Below are 16,752 nucleotides of genomic sequence, written 5' to 3'. Positions count from 1 at the left end.
AGAGAAAGAGAAACAGAGAGAAAGAGAGAAATAGAGAGAAAGAGAGAAACAGAGAGAAACTGAGAAACAGAGAGAAAGAGAGAAACAGAGAGAAACAGAGAAAATGAGAGAGAAACAGAGAAACAGAGAGAAAGAGACAGAGAAAAAGAGAGAAAGAGACAGCGAAAAAGAGAAAGAGAGAAAGTGAGAGAGAAAAAGAGAGAGAGAAATAGAAAGAGAGAAAGAGAGAAATAGAGAAAGATAAACAGAGAAGGGAGAAAGAGGGAGTGATGAAGAAAGAGATTAAGAGAGAGAGGAACAGAGAAAGAGAGAGAAAGAGAGAGAGGAACAGAGAAAGAGAGAGAAAGAGAGAGAGAAACTGAGAAAGAGAGAGAGGGGCCGATTGCCTGCCGGTAGATGGGGGCTGTTCCACGTTTGTGAGCCGTGGCTCCACTTCCAGCCTCAATTAAAACACAAGTCATTTAAATATTCCTCCGGCATCCACAAGACACAACACGGCGCACACATGACTGAACCGAAAAGTGCAAGCCAATGGCCTTCTCTGCACGCGTGGAGCTTCTGATGGCTGATGTCGCCACCAATTAAATAGGGCTAATAACACTATCCGGTATCGCTTACCGCCTTATGGCAAGCAATGAGCATCCATACAAAGATTTACAACACGTTTTAGGAGCTTACATTCATTTATCTTTACCGTTATTAATCATAAGAGCAAAGCATTCTCAATGAAGCACACATTTTCTGAATGAGATTCATTACTTAAAAATGTATAATATTGGCATCACTTTTAATCTATACAACTGCTTTAAAATTGACCCAAATAAATAATAATGAAACCATCCCAAAAAATACTTACAAAAGTCACTTTTACTTCAAATCCCAACAAAAATAAACATGTAAGAATGCCGTACTTACTTGTAATTCATCATTATTTCATGTATTCTCTTAAAAATTATGGTTATTGCACAACAAGCATGAACAATTGTAACAATGATTAATCTAGAAAACACTTACATATGCTCTATGGCAGATTGGTTATATTTGCCTTTCTAAATGGCTAATGAATAAATGAAAATAGGTAAAACATTCAACACTGTTTGATAATATCTCGCCTTTGGTTTGCTGAATATTGAATATTGTTTTGAAGTCATTTCCCTAACGAGACAATATATTTCCTCAACAACCACCAATGAAATCTCCCTTCACATTTGCCTCTGAATATTCATGTCCCCGAACGTCTGCGTAACGTTCAAAAGCGGGCCATAAAACTCTGCTCCCGATGGTCATAAAATAACACGGAGCTTCAAAACACGCATAGTCTGCACCTGAATTGAACTGTTAAGATGACACAAGGAGCCATCCTGCGGGCATGATCACACCTGCAGGAGGTGTGGGTGGAGTGATTTCAATTGACAAGGAGTGAATAGAATATTGTCTAGGTGAACACTTGTGCTGCCAGCAATGGGTGACAATTAATTACACCTCTTCTGCTTATATAAATGAACATGTGCCATGCTGCTATACAGTCACTTGGCTCCTTCTGCTTGGTATGTAGTATCTCATCAATAATGCAAGGGCAATGAGAACCATTTCAGTGTATACTGTAATGTGCATGCCGCGGTTCCTGAGCATGATGGTCCGGACTACCTCAGACGACAGGGATGCCTGTCTGTCTGTCTACGCCGTGAAGCTCAGTGGTTATCATAGCACGTATCCGGGGTCGATCTGGCGTTATCATTTCTGGGTCACCTCAAGTGACACTCGGTGTCGGCGCCTCCCCAAAGCATGGCCGAGGAGGCGGGAAGCTTCTCCCAGGATGAGATGTGGAAGCGAGGAGCCACGTCTGGGAAGCTGACAGAATGAGGGAGAGGAGAGGGGAAGGGAGGCGGGTGCTGCTGTTGCTGCTGCTGGGGTTTTCAGGAGGAGGATCAGAGGGAGGAGTGAAGTGCTGTAAAGCTGCATCCCAGTCACATGTGCCTTGCCCAGGGTGTGGGGAGGAGGGTGAGACATCCTGGAAATATTTACAAACAAAGCAGACTTGATTCTTATAGGCGTAGAATACATTTTGTATTCACATATAGTAATTAACTGGTTTTTGGACTAAATTGATGGTGATAGATATGTAAACTATTTGGACTGGGAAAACTATGCTGTGGATTAATTCATTGAAATTTTGAGACAGGCCTCAATAAAGGCCCTAATCCAGGGGTCGGGATCCTTTTTGACAAAGAGAGCCATAAACAATTCATATTTTCAAACATTTTTTCTTGAGAGCCATACTGAGAATTTAAAAGTAAAAATACATGAAAATGTGAGCATTTATTATTCATTTTACCACTTTGAAAGTAAAAAAGAAAGTGAATTCTTTTGAGAACATTATTTCACTGTTGCTAATCAATGAGTATCAATGAGAGATTGCATGCAGAAGAGTCGAATGAAGAAAAATTATGATTTAAAAAGGCAGAGAGCCATATACACCCATCAAAAGAGCCACATATGGTTCCCGAGGCTTGAATCCATGATTCCATTTCTACTAAATTGTGAGAATAATAACGATAAAATACATGTTTTTTTTCCTGAAAATTCAAATAATTAGATAAAAAAATGAAAAATTTCAAATCAAAGTGATCTGTTTTGGAACTCATGGAAAATCTGAACTATGGTATACTATAAGGTAGCACAAAACTTGGGTTTTATGCATTATTGCCATCTTATTTATATTTGACATAAAACTATTTTAAACCCTGCCTCATGGTTGTCTATGGACGATTCTTTAAATGGATATTTCAGGGATCTTGCATCCTGTCTTTCATTCCAAGCCTTCCTTCTTTCTATTCCTCACTTTCCCCATGTTTTCGTACTTTCTCTTTTTTTCTGTCTCTTCCTTCTTCCCCTACCCCCCACCAACCCTCCTTCGATCTCCTCCCTGCTCTGCTCTGCTGGAGCTCAAATCACAACCCCAGTCCCTGGCAGATGGAGGATAGGAGAGAGAAGCTCTTAACTAGCTAGTCTGAGCCTCTGGTCTCTGCACACCAACTGCTGCCTCCACACCCCAAGGCCCCCCTCCTCGCAACACCCAGAACAGCTCCAACAGCCTGCCGCCACCTTCACACACTCCCTTGTACGTCCTCTGAGGATAGGCTATCCTCCAGGGGGCCTGTGCACGTATTAGTCCATATCTGGCCACACTAGAAAGTACAAGGTAACATGATAGATGGATGTTTTTTATTTTTTTTATTGCGATACAACAAAGCAAAGCTTTTCAAGGTGGGCAAACTGGTTTAGGTGATCATTTGACATGGTTTTACGTTGTCCAACCGGCTACGTGCTTCTGTTTTAAGCTTACACTGAAGAAAAAGGAGGCATGATGACAAAGAAAGTTTTCAGCGCATATTGGCGACAATGTGGAAAACGTGTTAAAACTTAAAGCCCATTTGAGGGTGAATGAGTTTGTACCTAAAATGCAATAGCAATATTTTGTATACCTACCGTACCTATACCACCTGAATTTTCAAATAAAAATAGCTTAACAGAACAAAGAATGAAAAAATAAGCATAAAGAAACATGTTTAAAAACTGTTTTCAAACTGTGCATAGTAGAAAAAAACATGAAAGTCTGCATTTTTAGGAAGTTGCCGCTCTTAGTGCAAGCAGACATCTTTTCAATACCATTTTTGTTGTTTACTAATCAAATACGTGTATCCTAGACTGGCCGCTCTTCCTCGTGACATCAATAATACTCATTGCAATATACCTGTGTATCGGACTACACTGTATGTGCAGTGACATTTTTCTGTGTTTAATCATTGATTTCCTAGTTATCATATGTCAAATCCCTCCTTGGATATCTATATAAATTGAACAAACATGTTTAATATAAAGGTCATTATTAGTGGTGCAGCAGAGTGAGTGAGTGAGTGGTTCGCTTGTCGCCATCACAGTTCTGAGACCGAGGGTTCGATTTCAGGTTCGGTTCTTCCTGTGTGGAATTTGTATGCTCTCCCGGGCTGGCTTGGATTTTCTTCGGGTACTGCGGTTTCCTCCCAAACCCCCAAAACATGCAGGGTAGGCTGGTTAAATACTATAAATTGCCCCTAGTTGTGAGTGTGAGCGTGAATGGTTCTCCTTTGTCTCTTTGTACCCTGTGATTTGCTAGCCACCAATTCAAGGTATCCTCCGCCTGGAGCCTGAAGTCAGATGGGATAGGCTCCAGCACCCCCGCTACCCTTGTGAGGATAAGTGGTATGTAGAATGACTGAATAATACAATATGTTGTCAGACACTTTTAATACATTGGTGTGCATAAGGGAACATTACAGATGAAATTATGAGCTGAAGCCCCTCGACTGGTAGGAAGTTGTATGCCTTGCTCAAAAACACGGAAATGGCGGTGATACAAAGTTGCACCCTCCTCGCTACAAATCACACTTTCTAAAGATCTGCAAATAGGCATCTGGATGGCGAACTGCCCTTGGGGGGGGGGGGGGGGGGCAAACCGATGACCTGTGGGTCCCTAAGTCCTTGCAGGCTGAGATTCTGTCAGCGCTCACGTGGTTAGGTTACAGTAAACCTGCCAAAAAATGGTACCTCAATGAGGTGCCAGTGCCCCGGCCTCCCCTTTTATCTGGGCTCATCTGGCGGCCAAGGCTTGGCCTGGCATCAGTGTGTGCACCAGTTGTGGTCCAGGGGAGAAACTACCCCTCTGTGCTATTTGCAGCCCTGTCTGTCCTAAGGAATCTGGCACCCTGACTATCACACTGTGGCCATGTGTGTGTTTTTATCACTAATTCTACCACAGGGATGCGGTCGTCCATATGACCAGTGTGGTGGCTGCTACCCCGAGGCCAACTGACATTGTCTGTCGATCAGACGATGATGGAGGGGCTGCTCAAGTGCTGCTTGAATATGAATACTACTCTTCCACACTCCAATAAATAAGGAAGGGCCAAGCCAGTTGCTGGGACTGATGTTCCTTTCAGCGATCATAAGACTGACACTCAAATTTGATTTTTTTTTCTTTACCCCCTGCCAAGCACGTGTCAGTATGTGCCCAGCCTGACCAACAGTGATGGAGATGCTGTAAGTGACTGTGGTGGGAGCCATTGGCCTCAGGGCTGCCGTGCATGTTTGAGATGGAGAGAGAGGTGCGGGGACAGCTGAGCCAGGAGAGAGCAGCTCGGCCTGTCAACTGGTTGTGACTGGAGCACGTCTGGTCACAGTTACAAACTGGACAGCTCTCTTTTTCTCTGCGGCTAGTGCCATCGTCCTGTCGAAAGGCACACGGTTTGTTGTTGCCACACTGGTCTGGTGTAGCATATGCTTCAGCTGAAGGTCAGAGATGTTCAGTCCAAAACGCCTGAAAGAAACACTTTGTGCCTGGCTTGTTGCTGTAGTTTCTGGCGCAAACAAAAACAAACAAACAGTGAAAATGGTATGTCTTAATGACCTAAAATGTACTTCCAATTCAATAAACTCAGATTATGTTTTTTGGCAAATATATTTGTAAGGTAGACAGAGATAGACATCTAATACATTGGAATTGAAATGGCTGGCAGTGAATCATCATGTTTTTTGTGCCATTGACAATGATGGATATCCCATTCATTTAGATTGGGAGGGCTGGGAGCGGATGGCCAATGCAAATGAATGGGAGGTTTTTCACCATCAGTGGAGTAATGCAATTACTTTGTCATTTGTGTTTATGTTTATGGTTTTACCCTTTGAGGTACTGTTTGAATCTTCATATGCATTTGGTCGTTTATTATGATACAAGTGATCACTAAGATTAATTAAAATATTTTTTTATCTTAAATCGCTCAGTCCTATTTTGAAGGCATTATATTGCAAATATCAATGAAACACCAAATCTCATTCTAACTCCCTTTTGACTGCAATCAACTAATGCACGTATAAAATACCAAATTATCAAAAAGGGTGTTTTCTTGATCAAAGGAAGGAAAACCTACACTCATTGCTGCTCTTAAGGAGAGTGTTGGACACCCTTGATCTAGATCTAAATAAAAATACAATGGATTATTTCCTACATACCCTTGCATTCATTTTCTGTGGTTAGGGACAATTAAGAATGTTGAACCAGACTACCATCGGTGTTTTGGGGATGTGAGTGGAAAGCAGAGTATCTGGAGAAAACCCACACAAGCTGGGGCAGAACACAGGAGGGTCAGAATCCATCTGCGATTGAGCCCTTGGTTGAAAAATTATGAGTTCGATGCACTATACACTCGCTCACTGGGCCGCTACTTCTTATTCGTATAACGGTTCCGAGTAAATACACTTTATGAATTTGACTCTAGGGAATAAATGCATAAAGTCAGACGTGATAATTTGCACTCCGTGGAATGTTCTTTTATTGTCGATGCGATCACTGAATGGGGGTTTATGGAATGACCATCAATATGGATGAGATGGCTTCCGCCAGCCTTCCCCGTGTGTATCGCTTGTGCCAGTAAAACAGGATAGGAAAAACAAGCGTCCTAAGTCCATCCTGAATGGACTGTAAAGATGTGCAAAGACGAGGGAGCTACAAAAGTTGGCCTATTTCATGGTACGGGCTGCAGCACTGCCAAGGCTGTGAGTGGCAATGCATCTACGTCAAAGCGACAGATGAGTCCCCAGGCAAAAGGCGAGGAGGGGCGGTAGGCAAGCAAACCCAGGTAACCTACTTGATGGCTTTGACACCTTCACCATTCCACTGTAGGATGTTGCCGGCGCACGCTTGGCTGCCTCGATTTACAATAACGCAATATAAATTCACCTCTCATCCCGCCTGACGACGCGTCCCCAAGAAGCTGTCCTCCCCGGCACTGTTGGGATCATAAATCTCCTTGTAGCTGCTCGCAGGCCTGTGTTGCCATCACCAAGCGCTTGCCTTTAGGACCCACCTGCCGAAGAGGAGAGTGGCCTCCCCGACAGAATTTGGCGGCAGACACATCCTCTCCCGTGCCTCTGTTTGCCCAATCAGGCAAAGCCAAGCGAGCGTGTGTGACATGCTCACAGCCCCAAGGCATTGCGATGTCTTCCCACATGCACTAACGAGTCGAACCTCACATATTTTCTCAACGTATCCGCAAGTGGTGCTGCGCCAGTCCTTGGCCTTACTTCGCCTTGATATACCAGTGGGCTGCATAGTGCAGTGTTTAGCGGACCCTTTATTCTATATTAGCCCATTAAGAGCCATAGGGTGCTCTGCTTTTATAAGCCTATATGCCTGCTCCTGGACATGTGTTTGTCTATCGTTGTAGTGGGAAAGGAAGGCCCCAGAGTTCATTAGGCGGTCGCTCAGGAGACAAGCCGCGGGGAAGAACGCTTTAGCCAAGTGTTGCCAGGAGGCTGCGAGTCTGGTGGGGCCGTTGTTGATGTCCACGCCGCAGTTTGTTAACAGCCTGATTCCATCAAATGGTGCAAAAACAGTGCAAGCAAGTGAAAGGGCTGACCTTTGCCCCATTGCCTATTTTTAACAATGCAGTTTTCCAGTCAAAGGGAGCGAGTTTATTTGAGCCAATGTGGAATGGAAATCATGCTAATATTCCTGCACCCGTACATTTGGGAGAAAATAAATAATAAGAGATGCAAAGCAAAAGAGCACACCATGTTATCTGACATCCGACTGTTATCTTCTTTTATATGCCCTTTATCTTGAGGGCAAACATCTAAAATGCACTTTCAGTTTTCATCCTTATACTCCCACAACCCTTGTTAATACATCAGAGAAGAGAAATACCAGCAGAAATTAAGTACTCATAAGAAGGAATGAGAAATGAACCCACTGCATTCCAATGGACATTCAAGATAGCTTCAAAAACAAAGATACCATAAAAATGTATTTTTCAAAAATTCTACAGAACAATCGCTTCATCTTCCCTATATTAAAATTAGAACAATGAAGCATAGGTGTGAGGTATGGAAGACATTGCACAGTCACTACTCAAATTTCATCATTCAGTATGCTGCTAAAAATGTCCCAAAGCACGGCAGTGGATTTTTTAACGCTAGCTTGCATAACTGTTACTTTACTACATTGAAACTGAGAATTAAACCTTTTTTTAGGGTAGTTTACATTGACTTGACCATATGGACACTGCAGAATAGAATGAAATAAACTGTGTTAAATACCTTCATGTCAAGTCATCCAGTTGGCAAGGCATGAATTTTCCGTGCAAAAAAAAAAAATCAATCTTTGGAGAAAAGCAAAAACTGTGTGAAAAAAAGTTAAAGAATGAACAGGGGCACTAACAAGACCACCGGTGGAAGTGATTTAATAGGACAGGAGAGGAGAAGATGGAGAATAAAGAGAACTGAACAAGTCTCATTGCAATAGATGAAAGCAATTCTCAATCTGACGGTAAATGATTATGATGTCAACATCAATCAAACAAGTGGTTTTAGAACACATCACGCTCTTACCACGCGGGAAATTTGTTCATTTTATTGAATTTTATATTTGGATTTAATGATCTAAGAATCTTTAGTGGAGTTTTTACACAATACCAAAATGATATTGCTTAAATGACAATTTCCTACACAACACAGTAAAACCCAATTTTACTGATAAAAGTATTGAATTCCTTGGAAAAACAACTAAAATGCTGGAAATGACGGCAACGAAACAAAAATAAAAAGGCTACCTTTCACTACATCACTTCTGGTTACAGACTCCTAAAGGTTTAAAGCTTATTTGGCTTTTTAATTTTTTTCTTTTTAAATTTTACAGTTTCCATTGCTTTTCAATTTTATTATGCAAAAGTATGCAAAAGTTTGGCCACACTGGGTACACCCAAACTTTTTCATCTCATTGTACTTTCACCTTAACACTGTGACATTTATGTGCTGTGTGCATATTAGTTTCAGAATAAAAATATCTATTGCAACATAATTACCTCTGTGGTAGTAAAATAAAAAAAAAGTCTGTTGTTGTGACTTTTTCACCTGACCCAGATGGTTTATTTTAGCCAACTTCTGACATGATTCTTAATGGAAATGTAACCACAATTCTTGCCAAAATTGCTATATCTCATTTAAATTGATTGTTTTGCTGCCCACGTACTCTGGGCTTCCAGCAATGTCCAAAAATGTTGCATTTTGAGGTTGGCATTCCAAATTAATCTTTGTACAAAGGAATTTGCTTTATCCCAAAAATGCTTCATTCATTTCTGAGAAAAATAGCTAGTATTTATATTTTTACAATTTTGGTGTCAGTCTATGCACATTGATAGTTACAATGAGTTTGTTCATCATTCATTCATGTTGACCACTTATCTATGTTGACTACTATTAATTTATTGTTTAGACTACTACTTTATTTACTGCCTATCTGTTATTAGTATTATTTATTGATTGTTTATGTTTGTTTATTGTTGTTATTTGTGCACTTTCCTACTTATTTTTGTTGTTGACTACTTAGATAATTATTATTAATTACTTAATTATTTATTTGTCTGTTTCTTTTTTGTTGTTATTGTGCATTTTGCTTTAAATGACATTATACTTGTTCAAGGATAATAACAGCATTCAATTCAATAGAATAATAAGGAATACCCCATTGTTCCCCCACAAAGTAGTCTAATGACTAATTACCAGACGGACAAACAAGCAATGTATTTTTGCTTTTGGTCACAGTTTAGTGTTGACGGAAGTCTATACTTTACTGAGAGACTTTGTATATGAGTAGTACTACTAAAACACAATATCCAATATAGCCTTCCGGTCTTAATGAAGTCATGTAATTTGTAGAACAGTAATAAGATTATTCAAACACCTGGTACAATATAATTAATAATAATAGAACTGATTGAGACGGAACAGAACACACACAATGTTAAAAATAACGGTGGACCTTACGTGTCTGTAAGCACTGCCACAGCATTTCTCTCGCTGAAGGTGGGCACATTCTGTGAACACTTTGTACCCACTGGAAGGGTCAACATACATCTGGTTCTTTCCCTGCACATAATGAGCATTTATTTTAATTACCGCAAGACATAACATGTAAACTAAAGTATGTCCCCTGCATACACTCAAACCAAACCATATGTACTGTATGTACAAATCAGATTAACATAACTATATAGGTAAACAGATTGCCCTGAGTGCAACAGAGGAGAAAGGGTGGGTAACCCATGCATTGATAGGGATGTAAAAGCATATATCTTGTGTGATATTACAAATTAATTGGCAAATTACATTTCTGTGTTATTCAATTGTCTAAAAGATGCCACTTGAAACTCGTCATCTCATTTTCTGAACAGGTTTATCCTCACTAGGGCCGCGGAGGGTGCTGGAGCCTATCCTAGCTGCATTCGGGCCAGAGGCGTAGGACACCCTGAATTGGTGGCCAGCCAATCCCCAGGCACAAGGAGACAAACGAGCATTCATGGTCAAACTCATACCTAGGGGCAATTTAGAGAGTCCAATGTGGGAGAAAACCAGAGTACCCAGAGAAAACCCACACAGACCTGGGGAGAACATGCAAATTCCACACAGGTGAACCAACCTGGATTTGAACCCAGGTGAGGCCAACGCGGTAACCACTCAGCCACTTGAAACATGCTACCCATGTTTACATTGTTTTCAGGTTTTATCTAGCTCAATTAAGCAAGCCAGTTACAAATAAATTCTGACACAATCTCTCACGTTATGCCTCAGCTGTTCATTGACGCAAGCACCTTCGATGAGTGAAAAACACCAAACTCCTCTGCCATCCCTCTGGAAGTTTTGAAAATGTCACCCTTCAGTCTGTTTCAAACTGAGACCCCACTAGTTGGTAAGCTTTGACAGGCCACAAAGACAAAAAAGCCCCAGGCCTGTGGGTGACACATCCTGTCATTTCACATGGCATTGCATGGCCACATAGTGAAGCTGGCACTGCTCGGTCCCCCTCTGCATTGTGCTTTTCCCACCCAGGCCATCACACTTCTCTCAGGTCTTGGCCAACTTGCCTCAACTTCACTACACACTCTGGACCATAATATTTACAAGAGAAAGGCTTAATGGCATGCAGATGCACCTTTACACCGCCACCACAACTGCACGCCTGACTGGCTTTGCTTGATGGAAAAGTGAAGATGATCCAGAGAAGATGAAGGATCTCACCAAAATAATAAGTCACTATCTTCAACATTTTGCAAATGCGACTGCAGCTGTAGAATAAAGTATTTTACAGTAGTCCAAGTAAATCATTCATTCATTCATTTGTATTAATGCTTATCCTCACAAGGGCCTTGGGGGTGCTGTAGCCTATCCGAACCAACTCTGGGTACAAGGCTGGGATACCCTGCATTGGTCGCTAGCCAATCACAGGACTCAAGGAGACAACCATTACCAGTCTTATACCTAGGGGCAATTTAGTGTGTCAAACCAGCCTACCATGCATGTTTTTGGGACGTGGGAGGAAAACAGAGTACCTAGAGAATACCCATGCAAGCCCGGGGAGAACATACAAACTCAAAACAGGAAGGATGAAACCCACCTGGGATCGAACCGTCGAATGAGGCAAAATAAATTACAGATGTTTAAATTATTATCCAAAAAAAGCATCCTTGTACGGCATGTAACTTCTGTGTTTTCTGCCAAAAATCACTCAAATACACAAATTAGCAGTTTTTATGCCACACAATACTATATAAACAATGGAGAATAAATCAGACTTGAGGGTTTTCCAGAATTTTAAGATCAACCATATTACCATTTGTCTCTCTGTGACCCTTTACATCGATTTACGGTGCATAATTACCATATTAGATGTGTGTAATTTACCATGCAGGTAAATCCTTGTAATCCAAATAAAAGATCATTTAGGCTCTCCTTGACATAGTGCAAGGATACCTTCCCATAATATTAAAGTTAAATGAGGGCTTGGAATGAGAACTGCAAGGTTGATGAGTCAACATTAATGAATCCTTTCAAGGTTATCTTGTCCTGGAAGCCCCTGATGATGTGTCTGCTCTAGTATTAAATATAATGAAATCTGACAAGTGTTTTGTGATTGACATTGTGGGGTTCATTTACCCTCAGCCAAGTTTACTAAAAATAACTATCTGCAAATATATGTACCTTGGAGTTAAGCAGGCGTAATTGGTTAGAGTAGATTTGGAATATGGGAGGAAACCGGAGTTCCCGGAGAAAACCCATGCAGGCCTGGGGAGAACATGCAAACTCCAGTTTCGTGGGCTAACTTGGACTTGATGCGACATTATTAAACATTACATTTTAGTCTGGGGAAAGAGGGTAACACCAGCGTGTCAAAGTCAAGAAATAACCAGAACAATACTGAGTTTTGTTGGCATTTAGAAGCAGAACATTATCTTTTGCTAACATAATTAACGTTTGACAATTGGTACTTCATGGCAATCAGAGTATTGTGTTCAACGAATGGAATTCATTGGGTTGGTGCTGTCTTTATTGGTCCTGTATTGTTTCAATTCATACTTTTATTTATTCATAGGATGGGTGCTAAATTATGCCATCTCTGTCTCAGCCTGTACTTCTCATGCTAACAAATTCCTCAATTGCCATTGAGGTTGTGTTATGCATGAGAAGAAATGCAAAATTGTGCGATAAACCTTTGAGCATCTTGATGAAGGCATTGAACAGAAATGTTATTAAGATATAATGTAACTGTTGTAGATTGTTGTCATAATTGCTCATAAATTTTTTCTTTAATCTGACAAGATCCATTGTGTTTTTGGTCAATTCCTTAGCGTCAATTCAAATTAAAGTGTTCCTATTTAATAAATAACAGCGTGTGCCAATGTACTATACAGTTCCTTGAAATTTAAACATACATACACATGTGTATAAATGCATCCTTCTGCCTGAAACCATATGCTTAATTTTGCTGCTACTTAATTTCCTTTCAATCCGCCTGTAAAAATCTGGCTCTGATCCAAACAGACTCTCCAGAGAGAGGAGAGGCACATCCAAGATTCAATTTTAATTCACCACCAGGCAAATATTGGTAGAATACGAGAATAATTGTAAACAGTAACAAGATAAAGCCAAATCTAAAGAGAATGTAAGCTCCTCTGAGATAGGTTGGTTTCTGATAAAAGAGACCAACACTCAGGCATATTGAAGTGCCAGAACAGTAAGTGATATTGCGAGCTGGTTTGACTTTTGGGAGTTGGTCCCCTGACAAATAAGGAACTAGGTCTCTTGACAAATTCAAGTGCACATTTGTGAGTCAGACCATGAAACAAAGATAAATACATTCACTCTTAGTTCTAACAGGAGCACATAAAAATTCCAATGGATATCTTAGGATAAATTTTTGATACATATAATTCCAAAGTCCCATCATTATACTATATATTTATTGTGGTGACATTTTTATTCTAAAATTCCTCTTAATTGTGTTTACTATATAATCATTGAGCAATACAAATTCATGATTTGATTTATATACTATTTCTGTACCCCCATATAATTTTGCCAGTCAATTAACAAACCACCTGTAACACTGGCATTTAAACATTTATATGAAAAAAGAATCGAATAAGTATCTTAAATATCTAAGCGTGGATGTTTTATTGATATTTGAGGAAATCAGAGTAACATGACAAAAACTAGTGTCATGATAAGAGAAGCATGCAAACTCATCACAGAATGGCCTGAGCTGGCAATCAACCGGAAAGACAGACACACTAAACATCAATTCTATCTTAATGTGTACACATTATTAACCGGGAAATCAAAAAGAAACAACTCATTATAGGAGAAATGCAATACTGCCAATGTAAAAGGTTCTTCTGGTGACTTTTTGTATAGTTGCCAGCATCTGGGGCCAAATGATCGTTTAAGCAATTAACTGTTTTCAAACTTTGTTCAAGTCAGCAGAGTATTCCTCGAGATGCTTGCATTTCAGGAAGAATGATGAAAGATGAGACGTGGGATGGAACGAGTGCTTATACAATATAAAAAGTGTCCCTCTAGTTAGAGATAACCATGTTTAGGGGGGCAAAACAGTACACTAGATATAGAAGAGTTAAACTCATCTTTGTTTCGGGCCATATCGTATTTATCAATATATATATATATATATATATATATATATATATATATATATATATATATATATATATATATATATATATATATATATATATATATATATATATATATATATATATATATATATATATATATATATATATATATATATATATATATATATATATATATATATATATATATATATATATATATATATATATATATATATATATATATATATATATATATATATATATATATATATATATATATATATATATATATATATATATATATATATATATATATATATGTGTGTGTGTGTGTGTGTATGTATAATTTATTCTTTTAATTAATTTGGATATCCTGTTGAAATATTTGGTAAATGGTAAAAGTATAGTCTATTAAAAAATGTCTATATGAAATGCTAATCGGCGTCATCCGATGCGATGACGTAGGAATCCGTTTTGACAGCACTTCCTGGAGTGATGTTTGTTGTGGGAAATAAGCACGGTGGTGCACTCCTGGGACTGGGCCCACGTTAACGGAACAAGGGCAAAGCAGACACCGATCCCCTCTTTTCCCGTGGAGATGTGACAGCTTTCTGCAGCGACCAGATAAGCAAGATCTGCAGACCGGGACCGCGATCGGGACCGGGACAATTGTCGGATTGCCGAGAAGCAGAGAAGCGGCGACAAGACAGCAGCACGGAGCTGTCGCGATGCGGTAGCTAAAACATGGACAGCAGAGTCAAGTAAGGCGTTCTCATTTATATTTACAAAGTGAAATAGACGTGTGCATTGACATTGATCGTGGAGAAGAAGTGTCGATGAGGAGGAAATGCTAGCCTATGCCCCGTTACTTGAGCCTTTTCCACTAGTGGATTTAAGACCAGCTGGCTCGACAGCTTTTTGGGTCAGTCTGCTGCTCTGTCTGCATGTTAGCAGCCCCGCTAACCTCTTCAAAGATGTAACAACATGTGCTCGATGTCCTGTTTTAACCATATGTCTGTCTGTCTGTCTCCATTGCATCAGATCAGCATTCTGCCATTGACTCCAGGAAGATCAGTGGCCACTTGTTACTACCAGAAAATTACTATTCAATTACAGCAAGTGGTTGTGTGATCTGATAATGACAGTCATTCTGTTTCAACATTTATGGATCCATCCTGTCTTTTTAGGGAGAACCCAGACCGAACATTTGATCTGGTAGTGCGTGTGGAATCTTCAGCCACTAAAAATGGGGGTAAGCGATGCCGTTTTCATCACTGATAATCTCCTTTTCCTCATCTCTGACCTCATTTTGTGTTTAAAACTTGCCTGTTCCTATCAGACTGTTAATTCTATTCTGCTGAATTATATTGTGCAAACACGAGTTAAAAGTATTAAGATTACTGTAGTATTAATGTAATCACTGCTCATAGTTTTTATTATGGGCCTGCTTACTGCTGTTGGGACATGATGACAACTACTGCATCATAAGACTAGCAAGGGTTTATTACTGAGTTAAAAACATTTATTTGGATCGCCTATTATCAATTATTATTATCAAAAGCACTTATTGCCAATCAGGATGCCCTCCAAAGTTATCAGAGGTACTGTGAGAATGTGACCTGAATTCACTACACTTGTATGAAAATTGTCATTTGTGTATACTCAAAGGCAAAAGGTACAATAAACTTCCATATCCAATTATAGTCATTCATACAACAAAATGAGTCATGGCTTCTTCAGCTGTGTTTAAAGGCCCAGATTTCATGGTATGTAATTAGATTTGGCAGTAAATTTAGATAAGATCAATATTTAATTACACATGATTTTTATGACATTTTCGGTGCACTATTCGATTTTCCAAGTATAAAATGAGTTGCTCAGTTTAGTAATGAATCGTAATTTTTGTGGTATTATGTCAGTGGATGCTATATCAGTCCCATGTTGCCTATGAAATTTATATCAATGCATTATCACCACTTGTGATTAGAAGAGAACATGCAGAGGGCCCCGGCTACGCTCCTGCCGTCCCCAGCCCAGGCCCCGGCAGGAGCGTGGCTGGCAAAAGTGTCTCCTGGGCGGGCATGATGATGAGGATGAGGCGGCCCCTCTGATTGGGCGACAGTCTCTCCACTTGGAATCTTCACGTTGCTTTAAATAGACAAACTACTTTTTCTCTAAAAGTGTCGCATGTACTAAAAAATGAGCCCAAAGTTGCACTTTTTTACCTTAAAAACTTGATTCCTAGTTAGAAAAATCTTTTTTTTTTTTTAACTAGGGCATGAATTCAAAAATTCTGCGCGGTAACATTCTAGAGCCGTACATTTTAATTTTTTTGTTTGTTCAAAACTGCTTTCAAAGGATAGGATGTACAGTGTACACTAATATAATTACATTATTTTTCTTACACTTAATTAACACAAATTGTAAATCACATCCATAACATCTGACTCTTTTGTAAGAAAGCAGTACTCAGTTAGGAAACTTAACTTAATATTGCTTCCTTAAAATAAGTTTTTGTGTTTTTTTTTTTATGGCTCAGGAATTTCTTAGCTTGTAAACAGTAACGGGTTACTGTGTAATTACAGGGATTGTAAGATACTGCAGACAGGTTGTTGTAATAGTTATAATGTTGGCAGCAGTGTGCACACAGAATTTACGCCACTTAGACAACATATACTCCCTATTGGGTGGCATGTGCACAAAGACAAGCAATAATGTTTTCGCCATTGTTTTCTGTGTGTCTTGCTTGAGC

General features: G+C 39.6%; 1 protein-coding gene and 1 long non-coding RNA gene across 5 annotated transcripts in view; one reads left to right on the top strand and one right to left on the bottom strand.

Moving 5' to 3' along the window:
* Positions 1 to 1,060: 1,060 nt before the first annotated feature.
* On the bottom strand, positions 1,061 to 8,359 carry LOC144196851 (uncharacterized). The gene is made up of 2 exons (XR_013326389.1): positions 8,134 to 8,359; positions 1,061 to 2,011 (listed from the first exon to the last, which is right to left on the bottom strand). It is a non-coding gene; the product is annotated as an uncharacterized LOC144196851 (long non-coding RNA).
* A 6,123-nt stretch (positions 8,360 to 14,482) lies between these two features.
* Positions 14,483 to 16,752, top strand: part of dennd1b (DENN/MADD domain containing 1B) — a 108,511-nt gene continuing 106,241 nt past the window's right edge. For all 4 annotated transcript variants that reach the window (XR_013326475.1, XM_077717767.1, XM_077717768.1 and 1 more), the window contains exons 1-2: positions 14,483 to 14,761; positions 15,188 to 15,252. Coding sequence is in view for 3 of the 4 variants with exons in the window: in XM_077717767.1 (XP_077573893.1) it covers positions 14,745 to 14,761; positions 15,188 to 15,252 (82 nt within the window). In the remaining variant the exon portion in view is untranslated. The remainder of the gene's footprint in view (positions 14,762 to 15,187; positions 15,253 to 16,752) is intronic.

The sequence above is a fragment of the Stigmatopora nigra genome, chromosome 5, assembly GCF_051989575.1.
Source record: "Stigmatopora nigra isolate UIUO_SnigA chromosome 5, RoL_Snig_1.1, whole genome shotgun sequence".
NCBI classification, from domain to species: domain Eukaryota; kingdom Metazoa; phylum Chordata; class Actinopteri; order Syngnathiformes; family Syngnathidae; genus Stigmatopora; species Stigmatopora nigra.
Note: the sequence above shows the minus strand (reverse complement) of the source record. Positions and strands in the feature narration are given on the sequence as shown.